Genomic DNA, 25,368 nt, shown 5'->3' with positions numbered 1-25,368 from the left:
GTAGAGCATGAGGCTCTTAATCTGAGGGTTATGAGTTTGAGCCCCAGGTTGGGCACAAGATTTCTGCATCTTTAGGGGCTTGAACCAGATTTCCCTTGTGGTTCTATGATCCAGAAGTTTTGGCAGACCTTCCCATAACATCAAACTGAGATTTTAGCTGAGTCCAAGAAGAAATTCTCAATCCCCGTTAGGGACTTTCTCCGCCCACCGATTCTAGGATTGCCACCTAGTCTTGGGTTCCTGCTCTTTTAAGAACACCCTTTTCAACCTTTTACAAATGTCAGTGACTTGTGGCATACCTGCTCTTCTCGCAGGAAGAACCTAAGATGTATTTGCTCATTGCTGAAGTCTCCTCTGCTCCATGGGCTACATTTGTTAATGCTGTCAGGCTGTTCTCTGCTGCTTTAAGCTGTTGCGCCAACATGTCCTCTGCAATGCACTAAGGTCTTTTCCCCCAGTGTGCTTTGCAGTTCCACAGGCCATCACATCATCCAAAGCTCTTGTTATAAGAAAAACTGCTCCCTTTCCCTTATGGGGTATTCCGGAGCCCATATAGAGTCCTTAAGTGGGTTCCCTATCAGTAGGAGAAAACAACAGAGACCAACCAGAGTATATTGAGAAGCAAAGCGGCTAGTAAGCCTGGTCTTTATTCAAGGAATTGTTGCAACAGGGTCCCCACTCACCACACGCAGGAGGGAGAACCCTGAACAATGGTGCGCAAGCCCTTATATAGGCTCTTGAAATTGCCCACCCTGTAGCCCAAGACCACCCCCCAAACATCATACATACATCACAGAAGGAGGCAGGTCTACAGCAGAAATCCTGTCTGCCAGGATACCTGACAATGGTCCCTGACTGCATTACCTGGGCAGCCTGGCCATTCTTCGGTGATGGTTAATACTGTAGTTCCTGAATCCAGGTCACAGGCTCACCTGATTCATACACAAATATGCCCTCAAGACAGGATTTGCAAGCAAAAAGACGATGGGATGGTTTTCCCCATTTGCCTCCCTTACTGCAGAGGAATATTTGAGCTCATTGGGAGAGTCAAAATGGCTTCAGGATTGCTCTCCTGTACTATTTCAGACACGTGGTTCATATATTTAGATATGTGTGCATTTAAGAATAATGGAAGTATTTAAACAGTGACCAGCACTCCAAAACACGTTCCAGGTTGAACCACCTGGGCGCCTTTCAGGAGACACGAGGATTTATGGGACTCCGGAGCATGATGCAAAACCAGCAAAAGTCGATGTTATACAGTTATGGACAATAGAAGAAGAAGAAGAGTTTGGATTTGATATCCCGCCTTTCACTCCCCTTCAGGAGTCTCAAAACGACTAACATTCTCCTTTCCCTTCCTCCCCGACAACAAACATTCTGTGAGGTGAGTGGGGCTGAGAGACTTCAAAGAAGTGTGACTGGCCCAAGGTCACCCAGCAGCTGCATGTGGAGGAGCGGAGACGCAAACCCGGTTCCCCAGATTACGAGACTACTGGTCTTAACCACTACACCACACTGGCTCTCAATATCATGGCTAAGCCAAAGAAACCCAAGGACCAGTGTGCTGCAGAAGTTAAAAGTGTCACACTAGAACCTGAGAGACCAGGGTTCGAATCCCCGCTCGGCCACAAAGCTCACTGGGTGACCTTGGGCCAATAGGGTATGTTAACAATTTTCATCTTTCAAATTCCCAAAATGAGGGGTGGAATTCAAACTACCTTTTCAATTCAAAAGACATTTTGGTTAAGTTAATGTAATTTTATTTTGCTCAGTAAGTGAAATATGTGTAAGGTTCCACAGAAATGGTTAAAAATGATTGCCAAGTACTTTCAGTTAAGTTAATATTATTTTCATCTATTAGCATTATTATTATTTAGCATGACCTGCTATTTTCAGAAGGTAAAATTAAAATTCTTTGGTTCCCCCTCCAAAAGCAGTTTATGTGCTTCTTCACCAAATGTAGACTTACTTGGCTAAATGTTGTCCAATCACGAGAGTAACAGCAGATTTGAATTCTGCACACCCAAAAATTGTATTTTGAAGATCCCTCGCTGAATAAATTTGCAAAAATTAAGTTTTACCCACTCTGAAATGATGCACCCTATTTGTTTAGTAACTCACGCTCAGCCAAACCTCCTTTGCTGCGTTGCTGTGAGGATAAATTGGGGAGTTGTTCTGTTATGTAGTGTAGTTTCACCCTGGGCCAACAGGGGGATACTGTATATAGTTTTCACTCAGGTCTGTAGATAGTTTTCACTCAGGTCCGCGGCAGTTAGTTTAGGCGGGAACTCTGAGCTGTTGTGGTTACAATGTTGACAGCCGGCTGCCTATAAATACAGGCCGGCTGAGCTGTTCACAGTCAGTTCTATTCCAGCTTGTCTTAATAAAGAGCTACTTGAAGAAATCGCTGTGCCGGCTGCTATGTCAACCCACTACTTAATACTGGCGACGAGGATGGGATGGATGGACATCAGAGCACAGCCAGATGTGGCCAGCCTCTGAACTGAGCTGAATCACAGAGCGAAATCACTGAGCGAAATCACTGAGCGAAATCACTGGGCAGAACCAATTCAGAGCTGACTGTTCTGGCTAGAGCACTGTGTTCCATCCATCGCCCTTCACGCCGGCATCGGAATCATGGCTTCACTTGTGCCTCTACCGCCGTTTGCGCCAGCCTCTGAGTCATGGGACTCCTACCTCGCTCGGTTCGACTGCTACCTCCAAGCCAACGAGCTGACAGCAGTATCAGTGGATCGGAAGCGGGGCCTATTTCTCAGCCTCTGTGGGCCTGAGGTGTTTGAGACGGCCCGAGCATTGGTTGCGCCTGAAGCAGTCCAGGCAACACCATGGGACACGATCCAAGAGAAGCTCCGCAACCACTACGCACCAAAGCCGTCCAAGATTGCTGCCCGCCATGCATTCTACCACCGGAACCAGGCAGAGGGGGAGTCAATCAACAACTACGCCACCGCCCTGCGACAGGCTGCAATGCACTGTGAGTTCCGAGACTTAGACGATGCCCTGATGGATCGAATCGTCTGCGGAGTCCGGGACATCCATCTGCAACGGCGTCTCCTAGCCAAGCCAGACCTCACGCTACAGAAAGCCATTGAGGAGGCTGTGGCCTCAGAAGCTGCTGAACGCTCCGCCCAGGAGATCCGCAAGTCCAGCAGCCCGCGTCTTGCTAGGGGGCCAGTTCCGGTGCATCATGAAGAGGCCAGCAGTGATGAGGCATCCTCCAGTGAAGACGATGACGTGCACCAGACAAAGCGGGAGCGCCGGAAGCTCCAACAGAAGTCCAAGGGCCAACCGGAATGTGCTGGCTGCGGAGGCGACCATTCCCGTGCCAAGTGTCGATTCAGAGATGCCATCTGTAGGAGGTGTTCCAGAAGGGGCCACATCGCTAAGGTCTGCCGATCGGCTCCGTCTGACACCCCCCCTTCATCGACTCGCAAGTTCAAGTCTTCACTCCAGTCTGCCAAGGAAAGTTGTTTCGCTCTCACCAACTGCCGCTGCCCGTCTGGAACCACGATTGGCCAAACCGACTCGTCTACGCGACGCAAGCTGAACGTCACGGTGCTCATTGAAGGAGCTCCATGTGACATGGAGATCGACACCGGGTCTGCCCTGTCCGTCGTGTCATGGAGCACCATCAAAAGACTGGTACCCAGAGTATCCAAAAGGCAACTCGACTCTCACCGCGTACACCTGAGAGACTACCAGGGAAACGACATTCCCGTGGTAGGCGTTGGCCGGTTCCGGATCGCCTTCAAGGATTTTTCGGGCCTGCTCCGGTTGGTGGTGGTCGAAGGTCAGCGGCCAAGCCTCCTAGGGCTAGACTGGTTTGACGCCCTCGGCCTGGAAGTCACCGGCATCAACTGCATCTCTAACGCAGAGACTGAGGGTCTGGTCAAAGACTTTGCCGAGGTTTTTGACGGCACCTTGGGACAATATACTGGTACGCCCATCTCCTTTAGCCTTGATCCACAAGTCGCCCCCATCAAGCTTAAGCCACGCCGGGTTCCCTTTGCTCTCAAGGCTAACTGGACAAACTGATCGCCCAAGGAGTTTTGGAGCCCGTTGACCACGCAAAGTGGGAAACCCCCATCGTCACGCCAGTCAAGCCAGATGGGTCGGTGAGAATCTGCGCTGACTACAAGTGCACAATCAACAAGGCACTTCAGCAGCACGCTTATCCGGTTCCTGTTGTCCAACACCTGCTGCATTCCCTGGGTGAGGGTAAGGTCTTCGCTAAGCTGGACCTTGCCCAAGCCTATCAACAACTGCCAGTCGATGATGCCACTGCTGAAGCCCAGACGATCGTCACCCACCGGGGGGCATTCCGTTGCCGCCGGTTGCAGTTCGGGGTGAGTGTGGCTCCTGGCATCTTCCAAAGCCTTATGGAGCGTCTCCTGCAAGGCCTTCCGGGCGTGGTACCATATTTTGATGACGTCTTGGTGTCTGCAGAATCACACCAGCAGCTGTTCAAGCGCCTCCGTGCCGTGCTGACCAGGTTCCAGGAGGCCGGGCTCAAGGTAAAGAGGGAGAAGTGCCTGATTGCCGTTCCACAGGTAGAGTTCCTGGGCTATCTTATCGATGCCTCCGGCCTTCATCCAACCACATCCAAGATCCGCGCTATCCAGCAGGCCCCCACCCCAAAGGACAAAACGGAGTTGCAGGCATTCCTGGGGCTGCTGAACTTTTATAACATGTTCCTGCCCCACAAAGCCACAGTGGCTGAGCCTCTTCACCGACTCCTTAGCACTAAGACGCCTTGGGCCTGGGGTCATCGAGAGACGGCGGCCTTCAACGCGGTCAAGGCTCTCCTTTCTTCAGACAGTGTGCTGGTACAGTACAGTGAATCCAGACCGCTGGTCCTTGCCTGCGACGCCTCACCTTTTGGCATCGGTGCTGTCCTTAGTCACCGCTTTCCAGATGGAAGAGAAGCACCGCTCGCCTACTTTTCCAGGACACTATCTCCGGCGGAACGGAATTACAGCCAGCTCGACAAGGAGGCATTGGCACTTGTGGCTGGAGTGAAGAGGTTCCATGAATACCTCTATGGCAGGACTTTTGACCTCATCACTGACCACAAGACACTCCTGGGCCTCCTCGCCGGTGATCGTCCAACTCCACCGGTCCTCTCACCACGCATGCTGCGATGGACTGTTTTCCTGGCTGCCTACCACTACCAGCTCATCCATCGCCCGGGGAAATCGATGGGCCATGCCGACGCCCTCAGCCGTTGCCCTCTTCCAGCATTTGTGGAAGACCCGGCTCCAGCTTCATCGCTCCTTCTGATTGAGGATCTTCCGGCAGCGCCTGTATCGGCTGCCACTGTGGCCTCCGCGTCTGCCCAGGATCGCACCATCAGCCGGGTGCTCAACTGGGTGTGGAGGGGGTGGCCACAAGGGCCTTTTGCATCGGAGCTCCAGCCCTTCGCAACCAGACAACATGAACTCTCAGCTCATCGCGGCTGTCTGCTGTGGGGAGACCGCGTCGTGATTCCCCAGGGACTCCGTCAGCGCGTCCTGGAGGCTCTGCACGTTGGCCACCCGGGAATTGTCAAAATGAAGGCGTTGGCTCGATGTTACGTCTGGTGGCCTAATATGGACGATGCCATCACTGCCTGGGTATCCGCCTGTCAAGCGTGCCAAGAGTCGAGGCCTGCACAACCGGCAGCTAAGGGACACACCTGGGAGACGCCAAAGACACCCTGGTCGAGGGTGCACATCGATCTGGCTGGCCCCTTTCACGGCCGGACCTTTATGGTAGTGGTGGACGCCTATTCCAAATGGCTGGAGGTCGCCCTGATGCCCTCCACCACTACCGAAGCTGTCATCCGGGTGCTGCGAGGCCTGTTTGCAACGCATGGGTGTCCTGATGTCCTTGTCTCTGACAACGGACCGCAGTTCACGTCAGGCACGTTTGAGCGGTATCTTTTGGGACTGGGCATCCGCCATGCCCTAACGGCACCTTTTCATCCATCCAGCAACGGGCAAGCGGAAAGAATGGTGCGCTCGACAAAAGAGGCACTGGCGCGCCTGGACCGGGGAGACTGGCATGAGCGGGTCGCCGAATATTTGTTCGTGCAGCACATCACTCCTCATGCGGCCACAGGGAGGAGTCCTGCTGAACTGCTTATGGGCCGCCGCCTCAGGTCACCGCTCGACCGGCTACACCCAGACTTTGCCGTGGCTGAACCCCCAGGCTGTGCCAACGCACCACGGTCATTTGCCCCAGGAAACCAGGTCTTTGCCCGGAACTATGTGGGGGACATTCCTTGGGTGCCAGCCACAGTAGTGGGAGTCACTGGACCACGCTCGTACCAGGTGGCACTCGAAGACGGACGTTTGTGGCGACGGCACATAGACCAGCTTAGGCGCAGGGTTGGCGACTTAGACACTACCAAGGTGCCCCCAACTGCGCTTGCGGCTCCAGAAGAGACACGTACAGATGGCGAGGCCCCACCTACACCTCCCTCGCAAACTGCCAGCGTGGAGCCGAACCAAGCCGTCTCAGAACAGACTCAGAACACTCCACTTGCGGAGGCTCCACCCACAGCAGCGGATCCAGGGGAGTTGGTTCCAACGCCACCTAGGGTCGCACCACAGCCTCAGCGAGAACTGTGTGGCCCTCCGGACTTGGCTACCAGTCCCCGGCGGTCTGGCAGAGTTTCCAAGCGCCCAACTCATTTAAAGGACTACGTTGTTGGACAGGTATCACTGTTGGTCTAAGTATGGGAAATGTAACAGATATGCTTTTGTGCCTAATTGAACCATTACGCGTAGTGCTGTATATAAGGAAACCATTACGATTGTAACTAACGCCTTATCTCGGTGGGGAGGGGTGTTATGTAGTGTAGTTTCACCCTGGGCCAACAGGGGGATACTGTATATAGTTTTCACTCAGGTCTGTAGATAGTTTTCACTCAGGTCCGCGGCAGTTAGTTTAGGCGGGAACTCTGAGCTGTTGTGGTTACAATGTTGACAGCCGGCTGCCTATAAATACAGGCCGGCTGAGCTGTTCACAGTCAGTTCTATTCCAGCTTGTCTTAATAAAGAGCTACTTGAAGAAATCGCTGTGCCGGCTGCTATGTCAACCCACTACTTAATATGTTCTACGTATGCCTTATCCGTGGGATATAAACGTAATTAATTAGTTAATTGCTGGTATACAGAGATACACTTCGCTTGAACATGGATGCTTGCCTTAGCTGCCAAAGACACCCATAGGCCTAATCTGCAGGAATTTGTTTTTAATAGCCATGCCTTGTGGCAGCGAATCCCATACATCAATTACACGTTCTGGGAATTAACATTCTTCCCTATCTTTTTTTAAAAATATATATATTTATTAATTTTTCCAAATTTATACAAAAAAGACAAAAAACAAAAATAAAAATACAAAAATTAAAAACACATATAATTTCCTTCACTTATTTTCTTTTAACTTATTTCTCGGACCTCCTCATACCTCCCCTTTTTGTATTCCAATTCAAATTATTCATTCAGCAAATCCTCATCCTCAATTTTCACTTAGTTTTACACCTTTCTTTCTTCTTTTCCCCCCAATTATCTTAAACATTACAGCTAGTAACCACTTAGATTCAGTCCACCATCAATCTAACATTCACTAATTTTATATTTTCCAAGATAGTCCTTAAATTTCTTCCAATCTTCTTCCGCCGTCTCTCCTCCATGGTTTCGGATTCTGCCAGTCATTTCTGCCAGTCCCATATAGTCTATCACCTTCATCTGCCATTCTTCCAAGGTGGGTAGATCTTGTGTCTTCCAGTATTTTGCAATAAGTATTCTTGCTGCCGTTGTTGCGTACATAAAATATATTCTGTCTTTCTTTGGCACCAATTGGCCGACCATGCCCAAGAGAAAGGCCTCTGGTTTCTTCAGAAAGGTATATTTAAATACCTTTTTCAGTTCATTATATATCATTTCCCAGAAAGCCTTAATCTTTGGGCACATCCACCAAAGGTGAAAGAATGTACCTTCAGTTTCTTTACATTTCCAACATTTGTTATCGGGCAAATGATAAATTTTTGCAAGCTTGACTGGGGTCATGTACCACCAACATTCTTCCCTATCTCCTCCTTGAATCTGCTGCCAAACAGCTCCATCCAGCGATGTCGAATTCTGCTGTTATCCTGCCACAAACTGCTCCAACCTTATGTCCCCCTTGGTTTTTAATAAATCTGCAGCTGGCTGAGAGATGATCAACCTTCAGTCACATGCTTGGACTCAGCCAGGAGCTCCCAGGGCAGGTGACACCAACCCATTTCCTGAAACAAGAACTGATGGTACCAAAATATGTTTGTTTGCTTTGAAAGAAGGGCATGATTCCCCAGACTTGTCCTGTAGCCAGGAAATAGCTACCAAAACTGGTAGCAGGTCTCAGGGCTGGATTTAGGTTTGATGAGGCCCTAAGCTACTGAAGGTAATGGGGCCCTTTATATGTCCAGCTGTCCTTTGTCAACAACAAATTGTTGTTGTTGTTTGTGTTGAATATATGCTATATGGTAATTTATGGACCTAATAGGTATCTCAAGCCATTTGCACATGTTGCCATGCAAGCAGTCCATGCAGAATGGAGGCACCCTATATATAGAAATGAGCAAACCAGTGATATTTTAGGGAGCAGGCTAGCAGGCGGGGCCCATGACTTACATCGTAGGGGCCTACACAACACAAAACAAAGCACTCTTGCTGTATGTAGGTTTTATTTTATTTGGTTTTTTTATCTTATATTTTAGAAATGCACATGCAGTTTTTCCCCCTTTACGTTTTTGGGGGGCCCTCAAGAGAGTGGGACCATAAGCTATACCTTGTTCAGCTTATATGTACAGTGGTACCTCGGGTTAAGAACTTAATTCGTTCTGGAGGTCCGTTCTTAACCTGAAACTGTTCTTTACCTGAGGTACCACTTTAACTAATGGGGCCTCCCGCTGCGCTGCCAGAGCACGATTTCTGTTCTCATCCTGAAGCAAAGTTCTTAACCCGAGGTACTATTTCTGGGTTAGCACAGTCTGTAACCTGAAGCGTCTGTAACCTGAAGTGTCTGTAACCCGAGGTACCACTGTAAATCCGGCAGGTCTGGAATATGGGACCCCCTTGTTTGCCTGAACAAGGAACAGCGTTAGAGGGGGAGAGAGGAAAAATGCAGTATTCTGGAGCCCTGCAGCTGAGTCAGGCGCATCAATGGTTTGACTCTGCATACGGCACTTTCCTGGGATCCTAAAGCTTCTTAGTCTGCTGGTTTTGTTTTTGTACTAACCTTGTTGTTGTTTAGTCATTTAGTCGTGTCTGACTCTTTGTGACCCCATGGACCAGAGCACGCCAGGCATTCCTGTCTTCCACTGCCTCCCGCAGTTTGGTCAGACTCATGTTTGAACACTATCCAACCATCTCGTCCTTTGTCGTCCCCTTCTCCTTGTGCCCTCCATCTTTCCCAACATCAGGGTCTTTTCCAGGGAGTCTTCTCTTCTCATGAGGTGGCCAAAGTATTGGAGCCTCAGCTTCACGATCTGTCCTTCCAGTGAGCACTCAGGGCTGATTTCCTTCAGAATGGATAGGTTTGATCTTCTTGCAGTCCATGGGACTCTCAACAGTCTCCTCCTCCTGCACCATATTTCAAAAGCATCCATTCTTCGGCGATCAGCCTTCTTTATGGTCCAGCTCTCACTTCCATACATCGCTACTGGGATAACCATAGCTTTAACTATACATCACTTTGTTGGCAAGGTGATGTCTCTGCTTTTTAAGAGACATCACCTTGCTGACATCTTCTAACCTTAGAAGATGAAATAGATTGTATTGAACTTTTTTAACCTTCATAATCTCACAGAAAGCAGGTCGGACAGGCTGGCGAAAAAGCTAAGCAAACAGGCTTCCAGGTCACTCTGCTCTGCTTCTTGAAAAGGCTTGTGGCACCCGAAACAAAGAGCAGTCAAAATCTGCAAATATGGGAGGTCTGTTTGAACAGGCAGCTTCAGCAGATGTGTGGTATGCAATGCTGGGTCAACATTGCATAAAACCATAAGGTTGGAGTGGGGGCTTGTGGGCCACGTAAAAATTGGGTGATTTTTTTTTTCAGACCTTGGGGTAAAAGGCTGGTACAAAACCCCTTAAGTAAATAAAATCTAGTCCGGCTTGAAATGTTTTAAGAAGTTCGTGCTATTCTAGCAAAGACAGGGGACTGAATAAGGAGATTTCAGGATATGGATTTTCCTGAAACATCACAAACTGACTGTGTAGACTGGTTGTGTTGGCTATATATCCAAATGTGTAGCACGCTGCAATGTTCAGGCAACTAATATGCTCCCCAGTTGCTCCAGAGGAGTCTTCCGCAACCTGGTGCCCATGGTTCATGATCAGGGATGATGGGAATTGTAGTGCAAAACATCTGAAGGGCATGATCCTCTGCAGGTTGCGCAATGGAGTTTGAAGTTTCATCGAGGACAGAAATGTGAATATGCATCTCCAGTTCAGGTCTTTTAACTGTACTGGGCAACTATACCTGGGTCTGTGAAGCAGACACACACATTGCCTTTAGCTGGACCTGCGGGGAATTTAACCTCAGACCTTATAATACAAAAGAAACATGTCCTGCCACCTTCATTACACGCAAACATTCCTCTTTCCCCAGGTCTTTGGTTAATTAAACAATCTAGGGCATGGAGGGGGGTATTGTTTGTCGTTGTGTTATGCCTTTTTGTGTATTTATACCGTAATATGCCTTGCAATCCTTAGATGAAGGGAAGTATATTAATTTAATAAAAAAAATGTGGGCTTTTATGCTTCTTGTCTGGAGATGTTGGGGCTAGAACTATTAGGACATGTGGAGCTGGATTTGAAGGATCATACGGGCGGAATTTACAGCGTGCATGGTAAGCCAACAGGGATTGTAGCGTGTCAGAATGGTTAGCAGCACTAAAGAGGATATCCACTTCCCCTACAGCCTGGCTCACTTGTTTGAGACACGTGGATTGGGTGTAAACTATTCCTGGATTACATTTGCATCTGGAACACTAGACCGTATTCACTTCTATCTGATACAATTGGAATGAAGATGATTCATCATGTGTCTGTGTGCAATAAGCACTAGTATCGTGTAAAATGCACAGGGGTGGGGGAATGGCATCCAAAACTAAACAAGTGCAAGATTGAACAGGTGCAATGAACATTATATATAGTGGTGCCCCGCAAGACGAATGCCTCGCAAGATAGAAAACTCGCTAGACGGAAGAGTTTTCTGTTTTGGAGGTGCTTCGCAAAACGAATTTCCTATGGGCTTGCTTCGCAAGATGACAATGTCTTGCGAGTTCCTGCTGGTTTTTTTTCCTCCCCCCCCCCTTTTTCTAAGCCTCTAAGCCACTTATCAGCTGATCCGATCAGCAGATAAGCCGCTAAAAGCTGCTAATCTGTCAATGGGCTTGCTTCGCAAGACGAAAAAACCGCTAGACGAAGAGAATCACAGAACGGATTCTTTTCGTCTTGCGAGGCACCACTGTATTAGGGTTACCATACGTCTGGATTTTCCCAGACATGTTTGGAATAATGCAGTTGGCAGTGGTGTCCGGGTAGGAAAATGTCTTGGAAAATCAGCTCAACAACTTTGGGCAAAACTGAGAAAAACTTAGCAATTATATATGCTCTTTGGATTTAAAATGCACTTTTATTTCCCTATAGTATTTTGAAGTATGTTACATTTTTTATTCCTACCCAACTTAAGAGTCCAGTTCTTCAGGTAGGGTATCTGTTCTTGCGGTTAGATGAAAAATTTTACACATCACTTGGGAAGACAGACGAACTAATGCCAGTGTACTGGAAGAAGCAAAGATCTCCAGTGTCGAAGCAATGATTCTTCAACATCAACTCTGTTGGACTGGTCATGTGTGTGGATGCCTGATGATCGTCTCCCAAAGCAACTACTCTATTCCCAGCTTAAAAATGGAAAGTGTAATGCTGGTGGTCAACGAAAAAGGTTTAAAGACTGGCTCAAGGCAAATCTAAAAAAAATGTAGTATAAACACTGACAACTGGGAAACACTGGCCTGTGAGTGCTCCAGCTGAGCTGAAGAACAGCCTTTACCAAAGGTGTCATGGGCTTTGAAGACACTCAAACTCAGGACGCAAGGGATAAACATGCTAAGAGGAAGACACGCTTGGCAAACCCTCACGGTGATCAACTCCCACCAGGAAACCAATGTCCCCACTGTGGAAGGATGTGTGGGTCCAGAATTGGCCTCCACAGTCACTTGTGGACTCACATGTTTATGGAAGATAATCTTACTCAGCTATGAGTGATCGCCAAAGAAGATGATGATGAAAATGAAACAATTTTTTTTTAATAGCACTGAAAGCTAGCAGGGCAGGGCAGCCTACCCACAAAAAATGGGAAGAGGGAAACCCATGTACACCAAATTGAGCTTCTTAGAGGAAAGATGGGATATAAAGGTATTAATAAATAATATATAGTACTGCCTCTGAGCCTGCAAATACCCCTCATGACTAGTAGCCATTGTTAGAAATAATATAGTGTCACATCTTAGCTTGGCCCCAAAGCAGAAACTATTGCCATATCATTCAATCCCATTCGTTAATTAAACCTGATTCCAAACTACCTTGTGACAATAAAAACACACATTACTTAGTCATAGCTTTAATGATAAGATTAAAGGTCCAAGTGTTTGAAACAAGTATTTCATCTCAACTACTGACATAGGTTATGCACATATCCCACACTCAACAGATTACTCGTGGGATAACAAAGCAACGAGTGAGACACCAACTGCTTGCAAAGTCTTCAGCGAATTGGATGGAAATTCTCCAGAACTTCTGCCATGCGTTTCTTTTCTATAAAAAGAAGAAGAAACACTGTTTAAAAAAGCCAGTTCGCATTACAATTAACGAGAAAAAGATTTCAGTGAAAATAAGGCAAGAACTATCCTGCCCCCAAGCAAATGCAAACCTCAAAAATAATGCAGAATGACAAAACGGACCAGGAATTCTGTGCTAGGAACCCAAATTCTGCAATCAGGAGAGTGCTACTGGAGCAGACCTAAGGTTCATCTTGTTCGGCCCCGTTTGGAGACCAATCAAATGCCTCTGGGAAGAAGTTCACAGGCAGGGCATGAAGGCAGTAACTCTCCCTTATTGCTGCTTCCTCTCTAGCAACTAGCATTTAATGGCATATTCTCTCTGAACCGGGAGGTTCCACTGGGCCACCGCCTCTGACCAAAGCAATGGTCTGAAGTGATCATGCGACTCAAGGGTAGGCAAACTAAGGCCGGGGGCCGGATGCGGCCCAATCGCCTTCTCAAGCCGACCTGTGGACGGTCCAGGAATCAGCGTGTTTTTACATGAGTAGAATGTGTCCTTTTATTTAAACTGCATCTCTGGGTTATTTGTGGGGCCTGCCTGGTGTTTTTACATGAGTAGAATGTGTCCTTTTATTTAAACTGCATCTCTGGCTTATTTGTGGGGCCTGCCTGGTGTTTTTACATGAGTAGAATGTGTCCTTTTATTTAAACTGCATCTCTGGCTTATTTGTGGGGCCTGCCTGGTGTTTTTACATGAGTAGAATGTGTCCTTTTATTTAAAACGCATCCCTGGGTTATTTGTGGGGCATAGGAATTTGTTCTCCCCCCCAAAAAAAATATAGTCCAGCCCACCACATGGTCTGAGGGATGATGGACAGGTCCACAGCTGAAAAAGGTTGCTGACCCCTGATGTGATTACTTGGCAGGAGATTCAGGACAGCTTCTACACAACCAACTGCCAGTCTAGAAGTCAGGGATGCAGTTGGGACACATAACATATGGGGCACACAGAGCCCTGAGACAAGCCATCAAATGGGAATTTGTTCTTGCTCCTTCTCCTCCAGCCCACACATTCCTCAGCCGCTCTCTCCGCTTCTTAAAGAGGGAAAGGATTACACACAGCCTGACTCGATGCTCTGAGCTCCAAACCGGCAATGGAGATGGCTCTGCGGTATTCTGCAGCGCTAAGGCTGCATGACATCAAACATTCACATATCACAGAACTGATGGAGTGTGCATTATCTTCTCCTGACATTCTAAGACGAGGTGTCATAGCTATTAAAACCCTGACGCAGACATATGTGCTTAAATCCATCCATTTCACTGAGTTTAAGTATACAGTGGTACCTCGGGTTACATACGCTTCAGGTTACATACGCTTCAGGTTACAGACTCCGCTAGCCCAGAAATAGTGCTTCAGGTTAAGAACTTTGCTTCAGGATGAGAACAGAAATCGTGCTCCGGTGGCGCGGCAGCAGCAGGAGGCCCCATTAGCTAAAGCGGTGCTTCAGGTTAAGAACAGTTTCAGGTTAAGTATGGACCTCCGGAACGAATTAAGTACTTAACCCAAGGTACCACTGTACTTAACTCTGCGTTGAATTGTGGCCTGTGCTTGCAGCTGTCACTGTGTCACTCTATTCTGCCTCCTCCCATCCTTTAAAATCAAATAACGGTATGTCACAGTAGTGGTAGCAGAAGCAGACAGGAAGATCTGATTACTTGTAAGCAGGATAACAAAGAAAGAAAGCAAAGCCTATGTAAATCTACCTATCCTTAAAGGTTTAGCGGTTGTGCCCCCATTGCATGTGCTGTTGCACATGGGGACAAAGCTGGAAACAACATTCCTTCTCTCTGGTGCCACCCACCCACTCCCTGCCGACAAGGAGTTTGGTTATCTTTCTCTACGTTTTGTGTTCTGCCGGCAACTCAAAAACATTCATTTTTTATAGAAAGCTTTTCATTATGTTGCTCTTAATGTCTATATTGTGAGTGCTAGGTCTAGTTTTTTGCTCCTTTTCGTTTGATAATTTGTTGTCAATCAACTTGTCATTTTGTTCGATAATCATTGTTGTTTCGATACTTGCTTTTTATATTTTTAAGCCGCTATGAGCAACACCTGAAGGAGCGTCTCCACCCCCATCGTTCTGCCCGGACACTGAGGTCCAGCTCCGAGGAAACTTCTGGTGGTTACCTCCCTGCGAGAAGTAAGATCACAGGGAACCAGGCAGAGGGCCTTCTCGGTAGTGGCGCCTGCCCTGTGGAACGCCCTCCCTTCTGATGTCAAGGAAATAAACAGCTATCTGACTTTTAGAAGACACTTGAAGGCAGCCCTGTTCAGGGAAGTTTTTAATGTTTGATGTTTTGTCGGTTTATTTATTTATTATTATTAGTATTATTATTATTATTATTCTGTTGGGAGCCGCACCAAGTGGCTGGGGAAACCCAGCCAGATGGGCGGGGTATAAATAAATGATTATTTATTATTATTATTATTATTTTATTATTATTATTATTATTACTACTACTACTACTACTACACCATTGTGGAGAAGAAAAGCAGAGTATAATTTATTTAGCACAACTAATACAGCCCTCAACACGGATGTCGTATGAACTAGCCCTGGGTTTTTTGGAAAGATGGACAGCAGAGAACTCTCTCTCTTTTACCAAAGTTGCCTTATTTCACATATATCTGAACAGCAGCCTCACAGAACACATTCTCTCTGAGATTTGGGATCCTCCACTGCCACATTCACATACAGAAAAAATAGGGAGGTACAATTTACTCTACACAAACCACTGACAAGGACTGGAACTCTAATGTATGGTTCACTCAGAGGGGTGTTTGTTTACTTTCCAGGGAGAGGTGGATCAGCTTTGAACACTCTAGCGTGGCTGTCTTTACTTCCCTAGAGAGGCCTTTCATACACTTTGAGAACCATGGTTAGGGGTGCGCATACAACATATACAGTATGTGTGCAAGCACTGCTTTCCTACACCCCCTTGTGGCGTTTTCGTGCAGTAGAACTTGGCTGTTAAAAGCCACTTGCTTAATCGTTGAACAGCAAGCAAGACTTGCTTGTAGTGGACCTGAAAAAAGTCTTACAACTGTGTGGGGACAAGGAGGTTTAAACCTCTGCTACCGTTGTACTGATGTCACATCATATATCCATGGGAGCAACGGAGGCGCAATACCCAACAGCTTATCACAAATGTACCTTTTTCCTTAAAGTCCTCAGGATGGTGCCTTATGTATTCTGAAAGTTGTCTATCCTTTAAAGCATATTCGTAATTGGCTCGCTTACAGAGGTAATAACCTAGATAGAAGCCAAGAGATGTGACCAGGACTTGGCGATGGACTCCTGGAACAGGACAAAGAAAAAGAGGGGGGAAATGAGGGAGAGCAGGGGTAGTAGTTTAACAGGGTGAACGGAAACCTCCATGAAGCATTTCGCTCCATTTTATTTTCAGTTGAGCTGAGCACAATTTGAAGCATTCATAATTCGGCCACGCAGCACCAAATCTGAAAATGTGCTCAAAGGCAACAAGCACCAGAGAGAGTAAGAATTGCTTAATTCCCTTTTGACCGGAATTATTATTTCTCAAGAACCTGAGATATCAAATCATGGAATCAATGGGGCCCTCCCTATTCCCCACATCTTGTCTCATGAAGAAACTTCCTCCCTGCCCACCCTTTCTACTTTTCAACAGGAAGACTCAGCTTTGGCAGCTGCCACCCCAGAGCATGCGCAGAATTGTGATTTCCCTTGCACCAAACCCCAAGTTGTGAGCACAAGGCAGGGCAGCGACGCGCCCTGTGCACCTCCACTCGAACCATAGGAATGAACCCCAAGGGGCTGAGGTGTCTTTGTCCATCCCCCCCTCATAATTAAATATTTAAGGGCGGCCAGGGGCCGCCAAAGTTAACGGTCACTGCCATTCAAATGGGGTGTATGTGTGTGGCTCCCCCAGTGCCGGATTTACGTATACGCTAAACAAGCTATAGCTTAGGGCCTCACTCTCTTGGGGGCCCCCAAAAAAATTAAAGGGAAAAAAACTGGATGTACATTTCCAAAAGATAAGATAAAAAACAAATAAAATAAAACCTACATACAGCAAGAGTGTTTTGTGTTGTGTAGGCTCCTATGATGTAAGTAATGGGCCCTGCCTGCTAGCCTGCTCCCTAAAATATCACTGGTTTGCTCCTTTCTATATATAGGGTGGCTACATTCTGCATGGACTGGTTGCATGGCAGTAGGTGCAAATGGCTTGAGATACCTATTAGGTCCATAAATTACCATATAGCATATATTCAACACAAAAAAGCGACAATTTGTTGCTGACAAAGGAAAGCTGGACATATATTAATATACTTCTTAATTGTATCTCAGTTCAGCAATTACTTTGATAAAACACATATTTTGTTATGTGCAAATGGCTTGAGATACCTATTAGGTCCATAAATTACCATGTAGCATATATTCAGCACAAAAAACAGCAACAATTTGTCGTTGACAAAGGACAGCTGGACATATAAAGGGCCCCGTTACCTTCAGGAGCGTAGGGCCTCATCAAACTTAAACCCGGCCCTGGGTTCCCCCCCACCCGCCCCAATATTTAAAGCAGACTCTGACCATGCACAGAGTGGTTTCCTTGGATGCCCTTTTGCACAGCCCAGGGAGACAGTTCTTCCCCTGGGGGGAATCCCCTCAAACCCGGGCATGCGCAGAGCGGTTTCCCCAGCACCAACCACCCCTCCCCTGAGCATGCACAGAGTGCATTTCCTCAGGAACCCTCCCTCCCTTCCCGCTGGCCTCGACCCACCCGTTCCCAGGACGGGTCTCTGTCTGATGGCGTTCTCCAGCAAGACGCTGACCCAGCCCAGGAAGCCCAGGTAGACCGAGCCCCTATTGAACAGCCGCGGGGGCGGGATCGACCGAGCCTCGTCTGGTAGCCGGAGGTACAGCGGCGACGGCATGGCGGAGGCCGGCGACAAGGGCGCGCAGACCCAGCAGCAGCAGCGGCGCCGCTCGGGGAGGGCCTGGCTTCAAGGGCAGGGGGAGGTCCGCCCCGCAACACCGTCCCCCGCGACTCCCGGCCCGCGACGCAAAGGTTCCGCGGCGCTTTGGTTCCCTCGCCTCGGAGCCAAGGGCAAGGGCGGTCCCTCAGCGACGTCTTCCCCCGCTCCGCATTGCACGCGGCCAACGACGCGGAGGTTCCGCGACTATTTGGTTCCCCGCTTTCTAGCCGCCCTCCCAGGGCCGGATTTAGGTTTGATGAGGCCCCAAGCTACTGAAGGGAAAGGGGCCCTTTATATGTCCAGCTGTCCTTTGACAACAACAAATTGTCCCTGTTTTTTGTGCTGGATATATGCTAAATGGTAATTTATGGACCTAATAGGTATCTCAAGACAATTGCACATAACAAAATACGGTATGTACTTTATCAAAGTACTTGTTGGACTGAAATACAGTTAAGAAGTATATTAATAGCAAAACACAATTAAGGACGTGGGTGTTGCTGTAGGTTAAACCACAAAGCCTAGGACTTGCCGATCAGGTCGTCGGCAGTTCGAATCCCCATGACGGGGTGAGCTCCCGTTGCTCGGTCCCTGCTTCTGCCAACCTAGCAGTTCAAAAGCACGTCAAAGTGCAAGTAGATAAATAGGTACTGCTCCAGCGGGAAGGTAAACGGCGTTTCCATGCGCTGCTCTGGTTCGCCAGAAGCGGCTTAGTCATTAACCCACAGCACCACCCACATCCATATACATACATAAAATCAGTTAAAATATGTGAATCATACTTATATATACACATATATACATACATAAAATCAGTTAAGTTTGAAGACTGCAAGCACGCCAGGCTCCTGAGGTTCACAGAAACTGGTATTCAGCATTGCTTTAAACCATCACTGAAGTCAGTAATGGCTTAGAATCATAGAAATGTAGAGTTGGAAGGGACCACGAGGGTCATCTAGTCCAACCCCCTGCAATGCAGGAATCTCCGCTAAACCACCCGTGACAGGTGACCATCTAACCTCTGCCTAAAAGCCTCTAAGGAAGGAGAGTCCATCACCTTCTGAGGGAGTCTGTTCCAAATTCGAACAGCTCTTATCATCAAAAAGTTCTTCTTGATATAGTTGGTATTACCTTTCTTGTAACTTGAATCCATTGCTTTGGGTCTTGCCCTCTGGAGCAGGAGAAAACAGCTCGAGCCATCCTCCACAACAGGCATCTAGATCATGGGTAGGCAAACTAAGGCCCGGGAGCCAGATCCAGCTCAATTGCCTTTTAAATCTGGACCACAGATAGTCCGGGAATCAGCATGTTTTTACATGAGTAGAATGTGTCCTTTTATTTAAATGCATCTCTGGGTTATTTGTGGGGCCTGCCTGGTGTTTTTACATGAGTAGAATGTAATTCATTCATTCCCCCCCCCCAAAAAAAAATATAGTCCGGCCCCCCACAAGGTCTGAGGGACAGTGGACCGGCCCCCTGCTGAAAAAGTTTGCTGACCCCTGCTCTAGATATTTGAAGATGGCTATATCTCCTCCCAGCCTCCTCTTTTTCCAGGCTATACATACCCAGCTCCTTCAACCTTTCCCCATAAGGCTTGGCTTACAGAGCCTTGATCATCTTGGTTGTCCTCCTCTGCACAAATTGCCAACATCCTTCTTAAATTGTGGTGCCCAGAACTGAAAACAGTATTCCAGGTGTGGTCTGACCGAGGCAGAATAGAGTGGTACTATTACTTCCCTTAATATAGACAGTAGACTTCTGTTGATGCAGCCTAGAATAGCACAAGCTTTTTGCTGCTGCATCACAATGTTGTAGTTTACACCTGGGGTGGGCAGATTCCAGCCTTCTACAATTTTTTTTTTTACTTGAACCTAGTGGCCTACAAACCAAAGCCAGGTACCACGGAGCCTCTTGGGCTTGCCAACTGGAAGGTCGGCGGTTCGAATCCCCACAACGTAGTGAGCTCTTGTTGCTCTGTCCCAGCTCCTGCCAACCTAGCAGTTCGAAAGCACGCCAGTGCAAGTAGATAAATAGAGTGCGGGGTGTGTGTGTGGGAGTATTTGATCCCCTGCTAAATTTGCCCATTTGCCCTCTGATGAAGAAACGACCAGTCCATAATTTTAATGGTAGGTTTATTGTAGCTGTGAGAGACAGAATAACAACAGGAAAACCCCCAGAAACCCAGAAGACAAAGTCAGAGATTGATGTGCCACTCCTGGTTAGCTTTCTTCAGTCCAGCCTAATCTAGGTGGAAAATGTTTGGTTGTTGTAAGTCAATGACCCGCAACCCGCGTAGGGTAACTAAGACACAAGGACACATGTATTTTAGGTTAATGGGCTAAAGAAGGCCAATACTTTATTGGGTACATACAGCATGAGAGTGGTATTGGCTTAGGCATTGGATCAAACAACATACCGTATTTTTTGCTCTATAGGACGCACCGGACCATAGGAGGGGGAGAACAGTGAAATATTTTTTTTCTTGTTCTGCCCCTCTAAAATAAGGTGCGTTCAAGGTTCATTCACCCAAAAGCCTCGGGAGTGCAGCGGGAGTTCCCGCTGCACTCTGGAGCCTTCAGGTGGCTACCTTGGAAGCCTGGAGAGCAAGACTCCCCTGGCTTCAGCAAAAGGAACCCGAAGCCTTTGGAGCACAGGGCGAGGTCCCGCTGTGCTCCAAAGGCTTCAGGGATCTATGAGGCTGGGGGGGGGGAGCAGCACTTCCCCCCAGCACCAGCCTCACAAGCTGCTGATGTGGGAACAGCTCCCGCTCAAAACACCTCCCCTCTGGGAGGGGAGGCTTTGTGAGTCGAGGACCTACAACGGGTAAATAAGACACAAGGACACATGTATTTTAGGTTAATGGGCTAAAGGAGGCCACAACTTTATTGGTTACAGCATGTGAGTGGTATTGGCTTAGGCATTGGATCAAACAACCTATATATGACCCCACAGGACACATATTCCAATGCCTAACCACCACCTGAGCCAAAGAGGCTCGCCACCAAATACCCTCACAGCTGCAACCAATCCCTAATGCTACTGATATTGGCCAACCACACATTTCCTTGATCAGACAAATGAACGCCATCGTCTCTAAACAGGGCCACCTCGCTGAATCTGATGTCAACATGCTTGATCCCATGGCTGTTAATAAAACACAATTTGCGGGCCACCACACGATTCAAGAGTTTCCTGGATTTGTCGATGGCAACAAACTATCCTCTTCAGAAGGGAGGACCAAAACAAGGTAGACTCCGGAAACAGAGCAGCAAGTTCGTCTAAGTCCTTTTTTATGTTCAATAACAAGTCCAAGTTCTTCCTGAAGGCCAAGTCTTTCTCCCCAGCTGAATGATCAGGATGTCAGGTGGGCCAAACACTGCTGCTTTTGCCTTTATAACTGGCATCAACTCCTCCCATCGCATGCCACGTCTTGAAATCCAGGAAACTCTCACACTTGCAGGCAGTCCCAGGTTGTCGCCCAAGCCGCAATCTCTGGCCCAGTGGACGATACTGTGACCGCAGATCCAAACTTGAATGTTAGAAGAAGCTGAGGGTAAGAAAACAAGGACAGGTAAGTGGTTGCGTTCTAAAAATTCTTTCATATGTACCATTTCAATGCATTCCTGATTCTATCTGTTGAGTGGCCTAAAGGGGCAGCCATTGTGGCGGCCCCAATCCTGAAAGAGTCGGCAGCATATTCCTCTGCAGGGAAACCACAGGCATCAATCGCTTTGCGCAATACTTGCATGAACTGATGCCTCTTCAAACAGGAACCATCCTCATGTATGAGTAAAGGGCCACCGCCAGGTGGTCTAAGATATAAGTACCGCCTAGTGTCTTTTACCGGGCATGGACCCTGGTTTTCAGAAGCAGAAAGTCTGACCGGGACACCCTTTCCCTGTTGGTCAGTTTTTGACCGCTGAATGCATATTATTAACTCGGAGTTGGATAATTGTATGTCATTTAAGTGGAGGCCGCAAGAGGAACCATCGGATTGGGCCTCAAACACAACCTCGTCAACACTCAGGGCTCCGAAGGCGGCAATGGAGAATGCCGCGGAAAACATACGTGCTTCATATTTTGACCAACATATTGACCTAAGTTTCTGGCGTATCAGGCAGAGGAGATCAAATGTTACCAGCTTTCTACTCTCGCCATTTGCAAGCTGGAGTCTGCCCCAGCCCTTAATTGCTCTACGAACGATAAAATCAGCGCAAGGGTCAGCTGAGAATATAACTTTGCTAAAAAAGCTGATGGCAGCCGAATGGATTCTTAAGGTTTCTGCTGTACATCCCAAATTATGCAGGTGCGCTAGGTACTGTAACGCGTGATCAGTAGTGGGCGGGATATTGGGGGCAAGAGCTGAAACCTTGGATCTGAAATCCAGGAAATCGCACCAGGCTTTCTTATACGACCTGAGAGTAGAAGGTTCCAGTGAGGCTAATACTCCCTTGATAACTTCACATTTCCAATGCTCCAGAGGTGGTCCGAGAAAGGTTCCGGCAGCTGCTGGGCCGAAGATGCTAAGTGGAAGCAGTTCATCTGACTCCTCATCCGTATCCCGCGATCTAGACTTCTCGTAAACGTGTTTCTTCTTGGAGCGTCTCTTCCCTGCTGGCTTATCTGTTGTGGTGGGTTGTTGCTCGGCTGATGCCTGAAGCTGCACCTCCTCACCATCAGAGATCTCAGACTCAGGAAGTTGAACCCCTGGCCGAGAGCTCTGAAGAAGACTAGAAGAAGACTGAGACATAGACATGTTATTGGGTGGAACAGAAGCCGATCGACCTGTAGCATGTGTTGCTGCTGACAAGGCGCGGGACATTCGGGACCTAGCACGAGTCTGTGGAGGTTGATTAGCTGACAACATAGCCCGCGTACTTGCGCTTGCGAATTGGGATTCGTTAAATAATGACGCAGATGTGCCAGGCAGCTCACCATCGAGGGATGAGGCATCAGGCGCCGTGTCAGGAATAAAACTAGGAGAAGGGGAGGACGTTGGCGAACGGTTAGCAATACGTTGTTCAAAATCATTTATAAAACACCTGAGAGCATTAAATAATTGAGACATGGTTTTAGGATCAGAATCTTCCTTACGCGATTCCCGATTGCTTGAGGTAGGACGTTTTGCCTTAGAAGCGGGATTTTCGGCAGGAACCTTCCTCTTTGGCGCCATTGGGAAACAGTTACACAGTGCTAAACACTATACACAGCAAAACGCAGTAGTGTGAATTATACTTCTTGTCTTTTTTTTATTGATTGATTGGATTTTGATATTTATTTTAATTTTTTAATTAATTTTAATTTTTTATTATATATCTTTTATTTATTATCACTTAAGGCTAGCCCTATAAGCCAGCTTTAAGGAAAAGGCAACAAAACTATGCCAGCAACAACTTAGATAAATTAACTGCGAAAGCAAAACCGAATTATTGAGACAAAATAAAACCCTTTAAAACTGGCAAACGTGTCCCAATCCCAATTTAAATACAATTAATGCAATATAATTCTAGAACCCCTAGTTAATTTAAACTCAAAACCAAGTGAAATAAATTTGCAGCTGTTACTTAGCTCGGTGTTGTTTCAAGTAAACTTGCAGCTGTTACTAGAGCTCCAAGCCGCTAGAGAATAAACTGTAGCCAAAAGATTTGTATGTAAACCTTAAAATTAAAATGAACCAAGATAAATTGTAGCCAAATCAATTCAGAATAAAGTGATCCAAAGGGAAGCAAGACGTAAGCCCCCCACCCAAGTTCAAGGCTCCATAGGACAGGCAGTGAAGCGATTAGGACTACTGGCAAGGCAACTGGAGGGCAATTAAGCAGTTTTGGATAACAAAGGACAAAATGCAGTAGCAAGTCAAACAAAAGCAGCCCAGATGAGATGTAGGGCAAAGGGCGCTGGAGGGAAAAGCACACCCGTTCAGGCAATGTTCCTTGTTAATATTTGGAGGAAGAAGCCCCTTTGCTGAGGGAGAAAGGCCCTAGCAAATAAGAAACCTCACCAGTAAGGTTGAAAAAAGGTTGGGGGGGGGGGTGCTGAGAAAGAAAAGGGATGGGGGGAAAACAGGCAGGCTCTATCTTCTGAAGGGCAGGGGGGAGTCCCGGCAGGGGAAATCCCAACAAATGACGCAAGGGCTGGGTGGGTGTCCCTGTGGGGTAGGTGTGTAGGTACGTTGATATGTATAGTATAGGTAGGTATTATATAGAGTCAGTGGCGTAGCGTGGGTTGTCAGCACCCGGGGAAAGGCCCCCTAACCCGTGGATTTGCGCCCCCAGACCCGTGGATTTGCGCCCCCAGACCCGTGGATTTGCGCCCCCTAACCCCCAGATGTTGCGCCCGGTGCGGCCGACCCCCCCTGCACCCCCCACGCTACGCCACTGTATAGAGTAATGTAGGTATCTTTTATGTTATGAAAATAAGGTGTGTTGTGTATTGTGTAAATGTATATGTGTTTTATGTTAGGAAAATAAAAAAGGGGGGAATGGACACAGCGGCTGGACTGGGAGAAGCTAAAAACAAAGCACAAAGGCAGGGAGGGGAAAGCCAAACAAATCAGCTTTTTTCCGCCCCACCCCACCCAAAGCAGCCTCCAAACCTCGAGGAGAAAAGAGAAGAGAGTTGCTGGTCAGAGGAGGAAGGTAAGAAGGAATGGAGGAGAGAGGAGCTGGCGAGGACGACGCAGAGATCTGGATCCCACGACTCCCGGAAGCAGAAAGAGGTGCGGGTCTGCCGCGCGGCCGCTTGAATAAGGCTAGACTCCGCCCCCAAGCCAACCCTATTGGCTGGCTTGACCGGCGTGGCAAATGACGCAGGGGGCCGAATACGCTCCCGCTCGCACTACCTCCCCTCTGGGAGGAGAGGCTTTGCGTAACGTGGGAATCGGAAACTGCTGCAGATTAACTGCAAATCAGTCGGTAGACCTCCAGATCGTTTCTCCTTTTGCCCTAGGAGCAGTTGTCGCAGGAAACCCCCCTCCCAATCATTCAGTTTGTACAAATTTCACACACTACTGTACATAGGCTACGCTTCTGTTATAAATTCATAGAAAATCAACCATACATCGGATCTGCACTGTTCCATTTTAATTTTACTCCATGAAGGAAGGGCTACAAAATGGGGGAGGTTTGATACAGGGCAGCCATAATCCCTTGAGCATACCAGCACATACACAGGAGCCCTGCCCAGTTGCTATGCCAACCCTGATGGTCCTAGACAGAAGACCCATCAAGGGCACAACAAACTGCATATGTGAGTGGATTCAACCCGGACTGCAACAAAGGAACAGTGATTGGGTCTCCCCTCAGGGGGCAGGAAACTGCAACTTCCCTTTTGTCTTCTGGAAGTGACTCATGGGGAGGGGGAGAAGGGGAACAGGTCAGGTGTCATGATACACAGGTTACCTCCACAACCCCTCCCTTAACCCCTCCTGTTTGTGATGTAGTCATGATGTAGTTATAAAGTATTTCTAGGGGTGTAGTTTGGGGGATTAGTAACCAATAAAAGTTGGGGT

General features: G+C 47.7%; 1 protein-coding gene across 1 annotated transcript; it reads right to left on the bottom strand.

Moving 5' to 3' along the window:
* Nucleotides 1-12,662: 12,662 nt before the first annotated feature.
* NDUFC2 (NADH:ubiquinone oxidoreductase subunit C2) lies at nt 12,663-17,933 on the bottom strand. Its single transcript, XM_081197503.1, has 3 exons — nt 17,663-17,933; nt 16,057-16,200; nt 12,663-12,872 (listed from the first exon to the last, which is right to left on the bottom strand). Exons 1-3 carry the CDS (start codon nt 17,814-17,816, stop codon nt 12,823-12,825), a joined length of 348 nt encoding a protein of 115 aa, XP_081053629.1. The 5' UTR covers nt 17,817-17,933; the 3' UTR covers nt 12,663-12,822.
* Nucleotides 17,934-25,368: the final 7,435 nt, after the last annotated feature.

Source organism: Podarcis bocagei, assembly GCF_964188305.1.
Source record: "Podarcis bocagei genome assembly, chromosome: 6".
NCBI classification, from domain to species: domain Eukaryota; kingdom Metazoa; phylum Chordata; class Lepidosauria; order Squamata; family Lacertidae; genus Podarcis; species Podarcis bocagei.
The sequence above is the reverse complement of the archived record's forward strand: the minus strand, read 5'-3'. Positions and strand labels throughout refer to the sequence as shown.

Excerpts from the sequence above, each read along its gene's own strand:
- NDUFC2 (XM_081197503.1), bottom strand. The coding sequence starts at position 17,816 with ATGCCGTCGCCGCTGTACCTCCGGCTACCAGACGAGGCTCGGTCGATC. Across the intron at positions 16,201-17,662 it reads GAGACCCGTCCTGGGAACGG|GAGTCCATCGCCAAGTCCTG; the intron begins GTGGGTCGAGGC and ends GTCCTGTTCCAG. Across the intron at positions 12,873-16,056 it reads TGAGGACTTTAAGGAAAAAG|AAAAGAAACGCATGGCAGAA; the intron begins GTACATTTGTGA and ends TTCTTTTTATAG.